Raw genomic sequence first — 19,386 nt, forward strand, 5'->3', positions numbered from 1 at the left:
GGAGAATGGCGTGAACCCGGAAGGCAGAGCTTGCAGTGAGCCGAGACCGCGCCACTGCACTCCAGCCTGGGTGACAGAGTGAGACTCCATCTCAGAAAAAAATAAAATAAATAAAATAAATAAATAAATAATAAAAATCTGTTGTCAATCTTAGCATCAAGATATTTTATATACAATTAAAATATTAGAAGACTTGGTAGCATGGGCTCCATATTCCAAGATGGCAAGAATTTGCTGAGATTGAGTAGCAGCTACTAGTAGCAGCTACCCTCTCTGAGTAGCATCAGAGAGGGCATGTTCTATCTATTTTCCACTGTCTCATCATGCTTGCTTCACTCATTTACATTACCTGAGGGATCCTTGTAAAATGTGAATTTTCAGTTTCTGAAAGTAAAACTGAATAAGGCAACTTTTTTGTTGCCTCTTAAGCTATTTTTACCATGAAGGAATCCTAGTCAAAAATTAAGAGAACAAATCCCTGAGCAAACATTAAAAGGCTCCAGTCTGTAGAGGCACAGAGCTTATGTTTATTGATGAAGTGCATTTAGTTCCTTTAACAATGCAATGATTATAGGAACAAAGTGCAAAATGCAAGCACAAGAAAAGGGGAATCATCTTCTGATGTGGCGTGTGTAATGCTATTTGAGGGGTGGTATGGGAGAAGGTGATATCTAATTAAGTTGAAATTTAACTAATGAGTAGTATTTCAGCTAAAACCTAAAAACTGGGAGGGGAAAATTTAAAAAAATTACTCTGGTTATAAGAGCACATTGCACAAAAACCTACAGGTAAAAAAAAAATAACGGTGATTCTCTTGTGGGCATAAGTAAGAATTAAGACTAGCAATTTAGGTCACACATCAAATCATGGTTTTGTATGCCACACATGTTAAGTTCTGATGTTTTAATCCAAAATGAAAAGATGTGGCTATCTCTCCAGCTGCTGTGACCTGATCATGCTCTACTCAACCAATATCAGAAGGACTCAAGAAACTCCCAGTATTTTCCTTTAATATACAGACTATTCATTGTCTCCAATTTCTCTTTCTCAAACTTGCCACTTGCATATAATCATCAGCCTGGATTTCATTGCTCACTCGTAAATCGTTTTTTATTTTAAACTAACTTTTTCTTACAGTTTAAATTCTAGCTTATAGGTAACATTGCATCAAGGGTTTTGAGGAGAAACAACAGATGCAATTTCTCCACAGGAGCTAACATACTAATGGCTATAAATTGGTCCAAATGTGTTTAACACGGAATCAGGGTCTTCTGCTTCTTCACCCATAGCAAGAATCACAAAGTTGGACATTTCAGACATTTTAAGAACTCCTGTGTAAGGCTCAAAACTGTTCTTTTGAAACACTTCAGTTTGTGGTTGTGGGCTGCCAACTGGTATCTTCCTTTAGGTAATAAACAGCTGATTTTTATGCTGTAACATTTCTGGTGTGCAGTTGATAAAATGAAAATTGATATTTAAAATCTTTTTTCCTTTCAGCTCACTCCAGTTGGTACCACAATATTCACAGGATTTTCAGGAGACAATGGAGCTACAGATATAGATGATGGACCAAATGGACAGATAGAGTATGTTATTCAGTATAATCCAGATGATCCGGTATGTAAATACCTATTTGCAATGTAATTTTCTTAAAAGGAATAAAATTAATGATTTTTTCAGCGGATAGTTATTGTATTATTCAGTAACTTCCAGAACCAGATTAGTAATGATACTATTATTTAAAAATGTATCAAAATTGAATTATTTGTAATATTTATGCTTTATTGCTAGAAGCTAATTTTTTATGGTATTTTTAGATAAGGTTTAAAATATATTCATAGGTATAATATGCCTCATTTACTAAATTTCTGTTATGTTTGTGGTCTCCAAAGCATTCTAAATAAATCACTGGAGATGAGATAACAAGTGTCAAACATGAATTTTATGCAACTCATAAATTAATACCAATAATGTTGCTATACCTCAAGAACACACACCAAGTATTGCTGGAGTTGATAAGCCTTTAAACTTCTAGCCATCCACCAGTTAAACCAAAGATAGAGAAGAAGACAAGACAAAGCCACTAGACTAGACAATAGTCTGTTTTATTTTGTTTTTCTTCCTTTTTTTCCATTAGACAAGATGATTTCTCTTTTTTTTTTTTTTTTTTTTTTTGAGACGGAGTCTCGCTCTGTTGCCCAGGCTGGAGTGCAGTGGCGTGATCTCGGCTCACTGCAAGCTCAATTTTTTTTGTATATTTAGTAGAGACGGGGTTTCACTGTGTTAGCCAGGATGGTCTCAATCTCCTGACCTCGTGATCCGCCTGCCTCGGCCTCCCAAATAGACAAGAAGATTTCTATGTTGTTTTTTTAGGCCATGAATCATTTCCTCTAATGATATATTATTCAAAAAAACAGACAAAGTAAGATTTTTTTTAACTGAAGCTAGAGCTGGAAGCCCTGCCTCACATCTCCCCACTTTCTTTGAGGCAGCTCCTCAAAATCCCATGGGCCCCCCAAAGCAATTATAAATGCAATACTTAAATAAGCTTTCAAATTGAATGCATCTCTTTTATGTTTAATAAATATTAGAAATATAAACAATGGCGAAGTTAACATTTTGCCCTTATTTTTACCATTGTATGTTGTAGATAAGCTTTAGACAGACAAGCAAAAACAAACAAAAAACCCTATTGGGACAGTAGAGTCTGAGAACTCACAGTAAGATCTACATCACAAATTTATTGCATTATGTTAAGTAAATTGTGGATGCATTTTCTCATTTTATCCTCACAAATCATTTAAAAGTAGTATTATCTCTGTTGCATAGCAAAGAAAACTCGTAAGTGAAGTGATTTGGGTCATATTACAAAACTACTTCTGAACTGTAAAATCCAGTTTCAGTATACTCTTCCTCTATTGTGTTCTCACAAAAAAACTTGTACTGGCTGTGTTAAAATTTTAATAAATTTGGGAAATAAGTATATATATATATATAAATTTTATTAGCAGGGTGAAGGTCAGATTTTAGAGTCTTTTTTTTTTTGCTTTGTTTCTCTAAAAGAGGACTTTTTTTTAGGCAGAGACAATAAAACCAAGAGTTGGGGATATGATGAGAATGTGACAGAGAAGGACAGTATGAAGGGTTACATAAGAAATGAAGTGGGAAGTAGCAAAGAAACAGCAGAGGAAAGGGCAGCAGAAATGCTTTTTCTTAAATGTAGAAACAGCTGACTGAACGTTCTATTTCTAAACCACTTATTTGGTTTGCTCTTTAGGTATTTTTTTAAAGAATTAATTGTACGTGTGTGCCGTGTTTCTAGCTCAAATTTTATGAAGGTGACTTTCTAATCTTTACTCCCCAAGCTGTAAAAATAAAACCTCCCAGCAAGTATCAAATGACTAGTCCATGTTTTTTAGGGAGATATTTATTGCATGCATAAAAATATTCAATGTTTAGATATAGTTTGAGAGCAAAAATATATTACTTTAAACTATATTTCTGCTTAAAATGTAGACAGTTAATAAGGCTTAAATTCTTTGTTAACTGTGCAATAATTCTGTCTCAATGCCTCCCCATTCCAGGGAAGTGTAGGTTTGCTGTACAATATAATATGTAACTCTTACTCCCTACAGAGTGGATAAACCAATCAACCACATGCATTTTCAAAATTACAAATGAAAAAAGAAAAATAAATAATATATGTTTTAGCAAGCTAAAATGCTCTTAATTCTGTGGAAAAAATAGTAAGACATCATGACACTTAACTTAGGATGTATTGAAGGAAAAAAGGATTAACCAAGGTACAATCTTAGGGAGAGAATCCACTTTTAGACTTCATATAAAATTAGTGTAAACCTCAGTACCAGTTTCTTTTCTTGTAAGACCTGTGAGGAAATACATGATAAATTTTATGTTCTGCTACTACTAAATCTCTAGTAATTCTGCTTATATTAATAGCACCATAGTGTGGCACTTTTACTAGTCAAAATAATAACATTTCAATAATAGCAAAATATTGTAAATTCTTCACCATAACTTTTATTTAATATATGAATAAAATTGGAATAACTAAAATTGAGCCTTTCTGTTTTGTTGCAAATCTTTTTTTTATGTTTCAACTTATTTTTATTTTTATTTTTTATTTTTTATTGTTTTACTTTAAGTTCTAGGGTACATGTGCACAACCTGCAGGTTTGTTACATATGTATACATGTGCCATGTTGGTGTGCTGCACCTGTTAACTCGTCATTTACATTAGGTATATCTCCTAATGCTGTCCCTCTCCCCTCCCCCCTCCCCCCGCAAATTTACAAAGAACTTAAGCAACCCTTTTTGTTGCAATTCAAATGGTGTTCTAAAACAAAGAAGCAACAAGTTTGGGAATAAATAGTTGCTGAACTGATTGATCCAATTTAAAGTGAAAGTGTTACAGTAGTGTGCATTTTCACACTTCTATAAAGAATATCTAAGACTGGGTAATTTATAATAAAAGAATTTTAATTGACTCACAGTTCCAAATGGCTGGGAAGGCCTGAGGAAACTTACAATCACAGCAAAAGGGAAAGGGGGAGGAAGGAACATCTTACATGGCAGCAGGAGAGAGAGAGTGAAGGGGGAATTATCACTATTAAACCATCAGATCTCATGAGAATGCCCTCACTCTCACAAAAACAGCATGGGGAAAACTGCCCCATGATCCAATCACCTCCCACCAGGTCACTCCCTAGATTCATGGAGATTACAATTCAACGTGAGATTTTAGTCAGGACACAGAGACAAACCATATAATTCCACCCATGGCCTCTTCCAAATCTCTTGTCCTTTTGACATTTCAGAACCAATCATGCCTTCTCAATAGCTCCCTAAAGTCTTAAATCATTTCAGCATTAACTCAAAAGTCCAAGTTCAAAGTTTCATCTGAGACAAGGCAATTCCCTTTAACCCATAAGCCTATAAAATCAAAAACAAGTTGTTACTTCCAAGATACAATGAGGGTACAGACATTAGGTATATACACCCATTCTGTATGTGAGAAATTGGCCCAAATAAAGGCACCACAGGCCCCATGCAAGTCCAAAACACAGCAGGGCAGTTATTAAATCTTAAAGCTTCGAAATAATCTCATTTGACTCCATGTCTCACATCCAGGGCACATTAATGCAAAGGGTAAGCTTCCAAGGCCTTGGGCAGCTATGTCCCTGTGGCTCTGCAGGGTACTGCCCCTGCAGCTGCCTTCTCAGGCTGGCATTGAGTGCTTGTGGCTTTTCCAAGCACGTGATGCAAGCTGTCTGTGGATCTATCATTCTAGGATCTGGAGGAGACAGCGGGACTCTTTTCACAGCTCCACTAGGCAGTCTCAAGTGGGGACTCTGTGTGGGGACTCCAATTCCACTTTTTCCCTCTGCATTATGCTAGTAGATGTTTTCCATGAGGGCTCCACCCCTGCAGCAGATGTCTGTCTGGACATGCTGGCATTTTCACACATCCTCTGAAACCAAGGTGGAGGTTCCCAAAGCTCAACTCTTGTCTTCTATGTACCTGCAGGCCCAACACCACATGTAAGCCACCAAGGCATGGGGCTTGCACCTCTGAAGCAATGGCCTGAACTGTACGTTTTAGCCATGGCTGGAGCTAGAGTGGCTGGGATGTAGGATGCCATGTCCTAAGGCTGCACAGAGCAGTGGGGCTCTGGTCCCAGCTCAGAAAACCATTTTTCCCTCTTAGGCCTCCAGGCCTGTGATTTGAGCAGCTGCCGTGAAGATCCCTAAAATGCCCTGGAGGCATTTTTCCCATTGTCTTAGCTATTAATAGTTGGTTCCTCGTTACTTATGCAAATTTCTGCACCCAGCTTGAATTTTCCCCCAGAAAATGGGATTTTCTTTTCTACCACCTTGTCAGGCTGCAAATTCTTTAAAGTTTTATTCTCTGCTTCCCTTTTAAACATAAGTTCCAGTTTCACATAATGTCTTCATATATGCCTATGACTGTATGCTTTCAGAAAAAGACAGGTCACATCTTGAATACTTTGCTGCTTAGAAATTTCTCCTGCCAGATACCCTAAATCATCTTTCTCAAGTTCCAAGTTCCACAGATCTAGGGCAGGGGCAAAATGCCACCAGTCTCTTTGCTAAAGCATAGCAAGAGTGACTTTTGCTCCAGTTCCCAATAAGTTCCTCACCTCCATCTGAGACCACCTCAGCCTGGACTTCATTGTCCATATCACTATCAGCATTTTGGTTGAAAGCATTCACAAAGTCTCTAGGAAGGTCCAAACTTTCCCACATCTTCCTGTTTTCTTCTGAGCCCTCCAAACTGTTCCAACCTCTGCCCATTACCCAGTTCCAAAGTTGCTTCTATATTTTCAGGTTATCATCTTAATAGTACTCCACTATCCCAGTACCAATTTTCTGTATTAGTTTGTTATCACACTGCTATAAAGATACTACCTGAGAGTGTGTAATTTACAAATAAAGGAGGTTTAACTGACTCACAGTTCTGAATGGCTAGGGATGCCTCAGGAAACCTACAATCATGGCAGAAGGTGAAGGAGAAGCATGGTGCATCTTACATGCAGCAGGAGGCAGAAAGAGCAAAAATGGAAGTGCCACTTTTAAACCATCAGATCTCGTGAGAACTCACTATCGGGAGAACAGCATGGGGGAAACTGCCTCCATAAACCAGTCACCACCTACCAGGTCCCTCCCTCAATACATGGGGATTACAATTTGACATTGTAATTTGTTTTGGGTGGGGACACAGAGCCAAACCATATCAACTAGATGGTTAGGCAGACATGAGCAGGGCAGGAGAGGACTACCCCCAGGAATGTCAGCTGATCATCAGGTGATGGTTAGGTGGCTTTTAAACTTTTTCTGTAAAATAATAATTGATCACAGCCAGTGCCAGGGAAATATAGTCTCCCAATAGATAGAAAACACTTGAAGCTGGTGATCAGCAGCTTCCCAATAAGAGCTTAGAAGTTGGGCAAGAGGGCTGAAGCATGCACGTTAAGAGGCAAAATGGCAGAATTTCACTAGTATATGACCTTTTTCTGGGAATGTTCAACTGGTAAGGCAAAAATGCCTCAAGTAAGCAGGCAACAACTTCAGTAAACATACTGCACATGAAGACCCTCCCAAATGCACCAGCAGGCACTGTGCATGTGGACAGCCTGCCCCAAAAGAAAAATCAAGGGAGGAGAATTGCAAACCCCCAAACCATGCCAATGTAGAAAACCCCCAAGTGAAGGGATGAACAGGGCACTTGGATCTTTCAAGTCACCCAATTAGCTGTCTTCCAAGAGTATTTTGCTTGCTTTCATTCCTGCTCTAAAACTTTTTAATAAGCTCTCACTCTTACTCTAAAACTCACCTCAATCTCTCCCTCTGCCTTAAACTTACTTCTTCCCCTAAATCACATTCTTTCCTCTGAGGTTAGGACCGAGTTGCCGCAGACCCATATGGATTCACTGCTGTTAAGAAAAGCACTTGAGCTGTTTACCAAAAATGTTTGGTTCTTCCTCTCTTTTGATACATACTAGAGGTGTACTTTTCTTGCCTGGAGAAAAGTATTTGCTTTGACTAATGAAATGTAAACTCAAAGAACCAATATACAAGTAATCATATTCCCTGCCCCTGCTGTTGTGATCAGATAAAAACATGTTGAGGAGAAACATTCATTAGCCAATGACAACAATAAAAAGAGACCACTTGCTGATGCATATTAGATATGTAGATATGAAAAGTAAAGAAAAAAATGAAAGTTTAAGGGTTTGTTCCTGCAGCATTCCCTATCCTTTCATGCCTGATGTATTTAGAAAAAAATAATTTAGTAAATATCTTATTCTAAAAGTCCTCTAGACAATTGTTAAATAAAAATATTATTTAATGATACATTAAAACATGGTAAGAAAGACCTTATTCAGGACCACTGCAATAGGTATAGAAATCATTGCACTGAGGTCTTGCAGTTGGAGAGAGATATTGGACTCAACTAAAAATAAAGCATGGGCAAGTGGGACTTTATAACCAAGGAGCAGGGTCAGGGTCACTGGATGGAAAATTACTAGGAGGAAACATCAGAGATAAGGGGAATTCTGGCTAAAACACGCTAATACGATTGTTGCTGAAGACAAGTCAGGGTGATCAGACATCACCTAAGGAGTGGTGCAGGATGAGAAACCTGATGAGTTTTCAAGATAGATCATTTATCAAAGGTAGAGGAGTTCTTGGTAAAGTGATATAGTATGGTTCTTTGTTAAAAAGTGATATTATGAGGAAGTATACAGATGAGCCTAGGAGAAGATTCAGAAGCCTGATCAAGTTTGGCCAGGCAAAGAATCTTTGTCAGTCCCCACTATTGTTCAGAAGAAGAAGCATTCTTCTTTCTTTTGTATAAGTTCATTTTCTCATTTGGTCACCTTTTGTTTATTAAGTACAACTTGAATTATCTGTTGGAACTTGGTAGTAGAAAATATGTAAAAATATGTACTGGACAATATATGTTGTCAGGCCTTTAATGAGGGGCATTTAATTTCTATGCAATTTCTAGTGTACTCATCACAGTTATTGTAAAATACTGCTGATTTTTTTTTTGTTTTGTTTAATGCCTTCATGGTAATACAAAGTAAGAGTGTTCATAATGCACTGAACTAATTCAGAGGTGTCTGTCTAATCTTTTGGCTTCCCTGAGCCACACTGGAAGAAAAAGAATTGTCTTGGGCCACACGTAAATTACACTAACGTGAATGACAGCTGATGAGCTAATAATAAAAAATCACAAATAAGTCTTATAATGTTTTAAGGACATTTACATGTTTGTGTTGGGCCACATTCAGAGCCAACCTGGGCCCCATGTAGCCGGTGGGCTATGGGTTAGACAAGCTTGAATTAGATTGTTTTGAAAAAATAAAAGAAGAACTCTGAAATTGATAAGAATTTGTCATCATATGATCTGCAGTAACTTTCATTTTTGAGAATTTGTCTTATATGGAAAAATCTAAATGTAGATATTCTGATATATTAAATCTCATTGTTAGCAAGATTGATAAGACTATTTATACAATAAATTACCATGTCTTTTGATCTTTTTTTTTATTTTAATGCCAGACTGGAGGCATGTTTATTCAGCATTTTAAGTTTGACCTAAAGTGATAAGGAGGAGACTGATGACATGTCCCTTGTAGCAGTCTCCAGTTTACTGAGGAAGCAGCATAACATTGTTATTCACTGCTGTTACTACTCAGAAAAAAAAATGAAGACACTTAAGCAATATGCATAAGCAGCTTCTTTCTTTGAGGTATTACAGTGGTGTTTCAGTGGGTGGTAACATCTTTTATCAAGTCTTCCTGAGTAAATTGTCCTTCTTTTGTAATATGTTTGACTCCCCGTAGCTTTGAGAGAATTCAGAAAATGTAAGCCATAATTTTCATTTGTAATGTGTAAGCATTTGAATTTCCTGAGTCAGGAAGTTAAAACCACATTTTAAGGACAAATGATTTTTTAAAAAATCACCATCCTGAAGTAGTTCTCTGTGTGTGTATATATGTCAAAGTCCAAATTTCAGATGTCAACAAACTATTTAAGGTTAAGCTGAAACAGTGATTACTTATTCCTAGGTAGGTTACTAAAAAATTTACTGTAGTTTAATAATACTTTTCAGGGTACATTATATCATGAGATTCCCATGCCTCCATAAATTCATAATATTCTCATTTTACTGGAAACTCATGTATAATTAAGACTGGTGTAAAGGCCTTCTTTGTGTAAAACTTCGAACCTCAGTCTTTTCACACCAAGGCTGTGACTTTTAAGTTTCAAAACCCAACCAAACACAAATACAGTTTCCTTGGAAGTTGGCTGGAATAAGATAAGTTGAACTGCATTGTAATCATAATGCATCATTAAATGTGAATGAATCTGTTTGTATTTGTGTGAGGGAGAGTGGTAAATTTATATTGTGAGCAAATGTTCTCTGGAAAGGAATTTGGAGGAAAGAGACTTTATTTCAGTGAACAGTTTTCAAACCATGGATATACAGCCTGTGGTTTCAAGCTAAGACACATTTCAGAGAACAAAGAGAGGGTTAGGGTTTTATAGCTATAGTTCCCACCCAGGTTCCCAATAAGCTGTCTTCATCCAAATGAAGGATAGATCCTTGCTTAATTCTGATTGGTCAAAACAGATGAGTCATGACTGTTCTATACACTGATTGGTTGATTCAGGTGAGCTCTGATTGGTTGATTTCCAAGCCCCAAACCAGAAGTTTCTGTCAGATGTTTCTTTCAAAGGGCTGGTGCTAAAGGGCCAGTGTAGGGATGGCATAGGGGGCAAAATCTTGGCACCAAGAACAGGATCTGTTTTTGCTTTATTGTTGTGTTAGTCTGTTTTCACGCTGCTGATAAAGACATACCTGAGACTGGGTAATTTATAAAGAAAAAGAGGTTTAATGGACCCACAGTTCCATGTGGCTGGGGAGGCCTCCTCCATGATTTAATTATCTCTCACCACGTCCCTCCCTCAACACTTGGGGATTATGGGAGCTACAGTTCAAGATGAGATTTGGGTGGGGATTCAGCCAAATCGTATTACTCTACACCTGGCACCTCCCAAATCTCATGTCCTCACATTTTAAAGCCAATCATGCCTTACCAACAGCCCCTCAAAGTTTTAACTCATTTCATCATTAATTCAAAAGCTCACAGTCCAAAGTCTCATCTGAGACAAAGCAAGTTCCTTACACCCATGAGCCTGTAAAATCAAAAGTAAGTTAGTTACTTCCTAGATAAAATGGGGGTACAAGCATTGGGTATGCATATGTATATTCATTCCAAATGAGAGAAATTGGCAAAAACAAAGGGTCTAAAGGCCCTACACAAGTCTGAAATCCAGTGGGACAGTCAAATCTTAAAGCTCCAAAATGATCTTCTTTGACACCATGTCTCACATCCAGGTCATGCTGATGCAAGAAGGGGGTTCCCATGGTCTTGGGCAGCTCCACCCCTGTTGCTTTGCAGGGTACAGCCTCCCTCCTGGCTGCTTTCACAGTTTGGCCTTGAGTGTCTGCTGCTTTCCAGGCATGCAGTGCAAACTGTCAGTAAATCTACTTTCTGGGATCTGGAGGACAGTGGCCCTCTACTCACAGCTTCACTAGGCAGTGTGCCAGTGGCAACTCTGTGGGGACTTCAACCCCACACTTCCTTTCCATGCTGCCCTAGCAGAGGTTCTCCATGAGGGCCCTGCCCCTGCAGCAAACTTTTGTCTGGACACCCAGGCATTTCCATACATCCTCTGAAATCTAGGTGGAGGTTCCCAAACCTCAATTCTTGACTTCTGTGGACCCATAGGCTCCACACCATGTGAAAGCTACCAAGGCTTGGGGCTTGCACCTTCTGAAGCCACAGCCCAAGCTATATCTTGACTCCTTATAGCCATGGCTGGAGCAGCTGGGACACAGGGCACGGAGTTCCTAGGCTGCACACGGAAGAGGGGGTCCAGGACCTGGCCCATGAAACCACTTTTTTCTCCTAGGGCTCCTGGCCTATGATGGGAGGGGCTGCCACAAATGTCTCTGACACACCCTGGAGACATTTTCCCCATTGCCTTGGTGATTAACATTTGGTTCCTCATTACTTATGCAAATTTCTGCAACTGGCTTGAATTTCTCCTCAGAAAATGGGTGTTTCTTTTCTATTGCATCATCAGGCTGCAAATTTTCTGAATTTTTATGCTCTGTCTCACTTTTAAAACTGAATGCTTTTAATGGCACTGAAGTCACATCTTGAATGCTTTGCTACTTAGAAACTTATGTCACCAAATAACCTAAATCATCTCCCTCAAGTTCAAGGTTCCACAAATCTCTACGTCAGGGGCAAAATGCCACCAGTCTCTTTGATAACACATAGCAAGGGTCACCTTTACTCCAGTATCCTCATCTCCATCTGAGATCACTTTACCCTGGATTTCATTTTCTGTATCATTATCAGCATTTTGGTCAAAGCCAATGAAAAAGTCTCTAGGAAGTTCCAAACATTCCCACCTTTTCCTGTCCTTCAGAGCCCTCCAAACCGTTCCAACCTCTGCCTGCCACCCAGTTCCAAAGTTGCCTCCACATTTTTTGATATCTTTACAGCAGGACCCCACTCTACCAGTGCCAATTTACTGTGTTAGTCTGTTTTCACACTTCTGATAAAGACATATGTGAGACTGGATAATGTATAAAGAAAAAGAAGTTTAATGGACTCAGTTCCATGTGCCTGGGAGGCCTCACAATCTTGGTGGGAGGCAAAAGGCATGTCTTACATGGAAGCAGACTAAGAGAGAATTGAATCAAGTGAAAGTGATTTCCGTTTATAAAAGCATCAGATCTCATGAGACTTATTCACTACACAAAAACAGTATGGGGAAATGCCATGATTCAATTATCTCACACCAGCTCCCTCCCACAACACGTGGGAATTATGGAAGCTACAATTCAAGATGAAATTTGCATGGGGACACACCCAAACAATATCAATTGTAGAAAGGAAGATCCTGTGATGCTTTGACATCTTTCTGAGAACACAGAGTATGCGACCACTTTGTCACCCAGGCATGGCCACCTGGTTTTGTTGGTTTTGTTTTAACTTACTTCAGTTAGTCATAGGGAGTCCATTTTGTCTGTCAGCCAGGGACATGTTTTAACAGTATGAAACAGAAAAAATGATTAGAGTGTTGGGACTTTCTCTTAGGAGCAAAGTTAATGTTGCCTGCTCAAATCCCAGTCCCTCTTGGGTGGACAAAAATTGCATAGCCTTACTTAGTCCTCCACTTTTTACTTTAGGAAATTAGATTAGAGGAGACACACAAACAATGACAATAACATAGAATTTTCAGCAGCTGATGGCACAGTAGCCTGAGCTTAATCAGAGACAAGCTTAAGGCTGTCTAAAGATTGATAAGGGCAAAGTTGATGCTGCTTATTGGAACTAAAACACAGACTCACAGTTATATTCAATGTGAACAGATGGGGGAAACCCAAAGAGAGAAGAGAGAGGTACAGAAAAAGACACAAAGATAAGGGAAGATACTTCAAAAAAAAGTGTCAAGGAACAATAGAATTTACAGCCTCTTAGAGACAAAGAGAAAATTGTAATTTTCTACATTTCCGCCACTTCTCAATTACAGGCCCATTGAGGCACTTTTGTACTAAGTCTCTGTCTTTAGGTCTCCAGAAAATATATATACACACTGTGTGTGTGCGTGTGTGTGTGTGTGTGTGTTCTTTAAAAATTATCTTGTTTTGAACTGAATTTCTAGTCATCACAGCTGAAAAGAGAATATTACAAACAATACTTACAACATAGGTGTGAAAGGCTGGAGTCTTTCCCTCTTTCCTAAAAATGATGAATGACCAAATCTATCAGCTGAGAAGAAATAGTGCTAATAACCCCATATTCCATTTCTAGAGCATCTTTAACTGAAGGATTCAACACCTCCTTTCAGAGAGCTGCCATTTTATCTAAACTGGTGCAAACCCATATTAGTAAAGGGGATTCTGGGGGGATGGAATCATTTTGGGAAACACAGAGTTGCTAGAGCCTCAACATTCCTTCTTTCTCCATTATTGAATGTGAATGTGTGTGGCGAGGATGTTACAGCTGTCTCCTACCCTGCTTCCCATATCTGTGATAGTGATAAATTGCTTCAACTGCCTTATGCCCTCATTTTACTAAATGGAGAATTGTCCGTTATTTGACAGTTGTTGTCACTGAACTGTCAGAAAGTAGTGAGTGGACCTTTCTTAATGGAGGCCAGGTGTTTGGGGCGTGTGGGTATTAAATCATTTAACCATAATTGGATTTTTCTCATTAATACAGTGCAGGTAGTCAGCACTTAAATTCTTATCACCCAAAAAAGCCAATGTTAGTTTGTATTTTAAAGAGAATATCCACGACTATCAGAAAGGGGGCAATGGCCTGGCTTTAGAAATGTAAGGTTGCTTAAGTAAATGGGCATTGCTCTGTTCCCAAACTTTTCTGCCTCATTGGTGGAACAAATCTCTAAGAATGAAAGAAGAGAAAAATAAATAGCAAGGACAGAGAGTGCAGTCACTCTTAGACTTACGTAGTACAGTGGTTTCTCAAAAGTAAAACCTGAATCATCTGCATCAGGATCACCTGGTAGGTTTGTTTAAAATGCTGATTCCCAAGAATTTCTGGAATTTTGGGTAATAGATGCTAGGAATCTACAGTCTTAATGATACATGCCTATGATTCTTGTGCATTCTAAACTTTAAGAATGTTCTAAGTATCGTTTTGTTTTTTTCATGGCTTTATCATGTATTTATTTATTAAAAAATCTACTTTTTTCCCTTGCTTAATTTAGCTTTTTTTTTTAAACTTTTTAGGTAAACACTTTAGAAATATCATTAAAGCAAGACTTTTACTTAGGGTTGATCTAATCCAGTATTCTTTTTACTAGAGGAAAAAGACTATCGTAAAGATATCAAAGATATCTATATTTTGCTTCTAATTTTCTTGATTATTATTCTACATTTTAGAGACAGAATGAATACTCAATAATTGCTTAATTAATGAATTAAATTTAATACAGTGGCTTTCAATATGCAACATTTCAGAAGCACCATTGATCATAAAGTATATCCTATTCTTATATTTTATAGAATACAAGTGCTAACAAAATGAAAATCTAGGCCGGGGGTGGTGGCTCACATCTGTAATCCCAGAACTTTGGGAGGCAAGGTGGGCAGACCCTTGAGGTCAGGAGTTCGAGACCAGATTGGCCAACATGTTAAAACCCCATCTCTACTAAAAGTAAAAAATAAAAATTAGCCAGGTGCGGTGGCACATGCCTGTAGTCCCATCTACTCAGAGGCTGAGGCAGGAGAATCGCTTGAACCCAGGAGGCAGAGGTTGCAGTGAGCTGAGATTGCACCACTGCACTCAAGCCTGGATGACAGAGCAAGACTGCATCCATCTCCATAAATAGATAAATAAATACATACATATAAAAAGTAAAATTAAAATCTAAGAATCTATAAAATCTCTAAAGGATAGATTTAAGATGATAAGAATTCAGTGCAATTGAAAGTGCTCTGAAGATCAATAAAGTCACTAACTATTATTTTTAATAATTCTACAAACGTCCAATGAAAACTGTCAACAATAAAAAAAGTATTGCAAAGATTCATTAAGTTGCTTAGCTAGACATATAAGGATAGGTTATTTCTGCATCACAGACTGAGACCCTTGGGGAATCTGTCAAGCAAAACAGAAGATCCCAAATAAGTGTTTTTTTTGGAAAAATAATGTGAGATCACATCAAAGACTGAAGTCTAAATTACATTTAAGAGGTTTCACTGAGTAAAGTTTGCAAAGATTAGTACACAGAGAAATAAGTGATGGGATATTTAAGCAAGAGAAAAATAAGAGCAAATATCAGGTGTGAAGAGCCATGGCCTGTTTGGAGAAGAGAGAGGCCTACAGTGTAAAGACATAGAGACAGGAATAATCATGTATCAAAGTGCTTTCAGCTGCAGAAAATTTACTATATATATATTATATATATAATATATATGATATATGATATATATTATATATGATATATATGATACATATGATATATATTATGTATGATATATATGATATAGAATATATTATAATATACAATATATATAATATATGCAAAAAACTAAATTAAAGATGATTTAACCAAAAAGGTAATTTATTATCTATCATAATAAGTTTTTCAGAGATGGGGTAATATCAAGATTTGCTCAGCAACTCAAAGACAACACAGATCCGGGCTCTTTTTATTTTATACTCTGCTATCACTAGCATGTTAGCTATTTCTCCGTAATTAATTTCATCAATAGTCCCCAAATGGCTGCTGAAGTTCTAAATTTTATATCCTGACAGAAACTTCTACAACCTGAAAAGGGATTTTTAGCTTCTCTCTATCTTTGCAATTAAGAGAAATTTTTTCATTACTCAAAATGGAATCACATGTACATTTGCAAAATACTTCCTGGTAAAAGAGAATGGAATTACTGTTTTTAAGCTAGACTATTCAAGACTTATCTCATTTAGAGACATAGCCTCCTCTGAGGCACAATGTCACCAGATATGTGAGCTAATTTGGGGTTCTGAGTCCAGAGATGTGGTAGTTTTGTGGTAAGACCACAGTATCTTCCATATTTATGCTAGAAACCAAGATATACTTCTATATTATTGAGTCACTAAAATGTAATAACCTCATAACAACACATTAGGATAAGTTTAACAGTGTAAATAGCAATTATTAACTAAGGTTTTGCCCATATTCAACTTACATGTTTAGATTCAATCATTTTCACACTCCTGTGTCATAATGCCAGCCCCACTCATAGGTATAAGCAAAGTTGAATAGGCAAAAAAGTAGGGAAAATGTCAAATGTCTGTTTTTAATTGTGTTGTTCATTTTCATTTTCTGTATTTATATTTTAAATTGTTACTTTTAAATGACTGCATCCAAGAACGATTTGCAAGGCCCATTACATGAGGAGCACAGAATGAATCATTTAAAAATATATATTAATTCTGCAAAATGTACAGTGTGTGTGTCTTTATGCATCCCAGAGAGAAAGAGAGATAGAGAGACAAAGAAAGAAAGAAAGGAGACAGATCACAGCTCTAGACATGGAAGGCTAAACTACACACATTTCATTGATTGAGCCTGAGCTGAGAGATTTGAATCAGCTTTTTTTTTTCATTGAGTTTAACTTCTTATGTGACTCTTAGGAATACACTTACACTAAGTTGAGGGTGTGAACACTCTCTCTCTCTTCCTCTCTCTGTTTCTCTCTCACATACACAGTTTTTTTCTTCTTCCACACTTCCCCTTCCCTTTCTCTTCTCCTTCCCCTTGCCTTTTCCCCTCATTTTTCTTTCCCTCTCTTTCCTTCCTTTTGCAGCAATCTAATGCAGATTCAAACTAAATATTTCACAAAAAAATCACAAGCACAAATACGCAAGGCAACTGAACAACCACAAGACAATTTCAGTGAACAAAATAACACTGAGCTATTGAGCCTACTAGAAACAATTTTATCATTCTTTAAAATGGCACTAAAATACAAAAGTGACATAAGGTCTTCTTAAGAATAAGAGATTTATCTTATAAATTATACTCCCTTAAGGTGTGAATACAGTTACACTGAGGGCTGCTTATACCAGAGCACTAGTGTTGCCCTTATGACTTCCATGTTACCAGGAAAAAACTCAGTCCTAGACAGGGCAGAGAACTTAACTAATGAGCAGAAGTTGTGGAACCTAAAAGAAAAAATTGATATATAACCTGGATTTTTTTTTCCACAATAATGAACTGATTCAAGTTCGCGCAGTCATGCTCTGCATAATGACATTTTGGTCAATGATATATCACATAGCAAATGGTGGTCTCATAAAATTATAATGTTGTGTTTCTACTATACCTTTTCTATGTTTAGATTACATTTATAGAGAAAATACTGACCATTGTGTTACTATTGCCTATAGCATTCAGTACAGTGACATGCTGTACAGCCTAGGAGCCATAGGCTATATCACCTGTCCTAGTATGTAGTAGGCTGTACCATTTTAGGTTTGTGAATCTACACTCTATAATATTCACACAATGACAAAAATCACCTAACAACACATTTCTCGGAATGTACCTCATCACTAAGTGACTCGTAACTGTGTTTTTTTTTGTATTTAATGCCAGATAATACTTAAAAATACTTAAAATACAGAATGGATATCAATGTTGACAATTGATACTATGTAGAAATAACAGATTTCAGTGTTTGAATGCTTTGGTGTTAAAGAACACAGTGAAAAGATAATGTGGTAACAGGGAAGTTTTTCAGATACCTGGACTTTGATTTAGAACTATTCCAAGACTGTTGATGAATAATACTAATAATATATTAAAAACTATGACAAGAAACAAATTTTCTGGTTATTATTACCTAAGGACTCTGGGGAAACCCATTGATCAAAATTAAATGTTTGGAAGTATGATAACAATATTGACTCTGAAGCTTATAGTCATTCTATTTTCAGATGATAAGCATGTCATCTCTAACTTCCAAGAGGATTAATCCAAAATATTGAGTTATTAATTCATCTTACATTCAAATAATCTGAAGTCTGTATCTTTAATATTTGCAGACATCCAATGACACCTTTGAAATTCCCCTAATGTTGACTGGAAATATAGTGTTAAGGAAGAGGCTCAACTATGAAGATAAGACTCGCTACTTTGTCATAATCCAAGCTAATGTGAGTATTCAATTTCTTTTAAATTTGTTCTGTGAATTTATGAAGTAAAAAACTCATCCAAAATGTATCAGATACTCTTGGAGTGCTCTGTGTCACTCACTTCTTCATCAGGGCACTCCTGCCCTTGGTGTTTATATATAATACTCTTATAAATGGAGAAAGGGATAGAATAGGTTGTTTTTATTCACTGTATTCTTTGACCTCTAAATTATTCATATGTATTACCCATGAACCAATCTTTTTAGACTATACTGAAATATTTTTCAAAGTAGGATCCTGCAAATTAACTGCAGCAGAATCACCTTGGGTGTGTATTAAATATACATATTTCTGGACCCTACCTCAGATGTTCTGAATAAAAATCTCACATGATGGAAGTGGAATATCTGCATTTTTAGTTAGCTCTTCAGGGGATTTTAAGGTACACTAAAGGCAAAGAATCATTGCCTAATTGGTCGTGTTTTTCCTCATGGCTATCATTTATTGAGTAATTGTTCACTAGATATCAGCTAATATCCCCATAACTGAAGTTTATGCTGCTAATGTATGTAGATAACAATAACAGAACATCCAAACATATGCTTGTAAAACACAGACATGGTTTATATACTTATAAAACATAGATATCCTTATGTGCTTACATAACATAGACATGCTTATATGCTTATAAAACATAGACATTTATTATAGTTATTATTAGTGGAAGTTTAATAAAATTTCTGGAATTATGCGGCTCAATGTTTGGTTTGACAGTTCAATTATATCACCAGGAACTTAGGTTCCTTCCATCCTTATACTTTCCTCTTCTCTGGAATGTGGTTATTTTCCCAATGCCTTATTAGCTGGGAGATATTTGTGTACCACGGCCATAAGCATCACAACTGTATTTCAAGTCTGAATGCAGCAGGCAGAAAGGGTAGCAAAACTAGGATTTCTTTTACATTTATTGATTCTTCCTTCTTTTATCTGGGAAGATACTCTCTTCAGAGTTCTCTCCCACCCAACATCTCCTTCCAGACTTGTATCACCTGTGTCAGCATAATAGGAACGAAGGTTGAGGAAGTCCATATGTGTCAAAGGGA

The 19,386-nt window shown here is 37.1% G+C and overlaps 1 protein-coding gene across 1 annotated transcript in view; it reads left to right on the forward strand.

Moving 5' to 3' along the window:
* The window catches only part of PCDH15 (protocadherin related 15), a 1,796,064-nt gene that overhangs the window by 1,257,612 nt on the left and 519,066 nt on the right, over positions 1-19,386 (forward strand). Inside the window, exons 9-10 of the mRNA XM_055352068.2 lie at positions 1,498-1,617; positions 18,194-18,304. Of these exons, the coding sequence (XP_055208043.2) occupies positions 1,498-1,617; positions 18,194-18,304 (231 nt within the window). The remainder of the gene's footprint in view (positions 1-1,497; positions 1,618-18,193; positions 18,305-19,386) is intronic.

The sequence above is a fragment of the Gorilla gorilla genome, chromosome 8 (assembly GCF_029281585.2).
Source record: "Gorilla gorilla gorilla isolate KB3781 chromosome 8, NHGRI_mGorGor1-v2.1_pri, whole genome shotgun sequence".
NCBI lineage: Eukaryota > Metazoa > Chordata > Mammalia > Primates > Hominidae > Gorilla > Gorilla gorilla.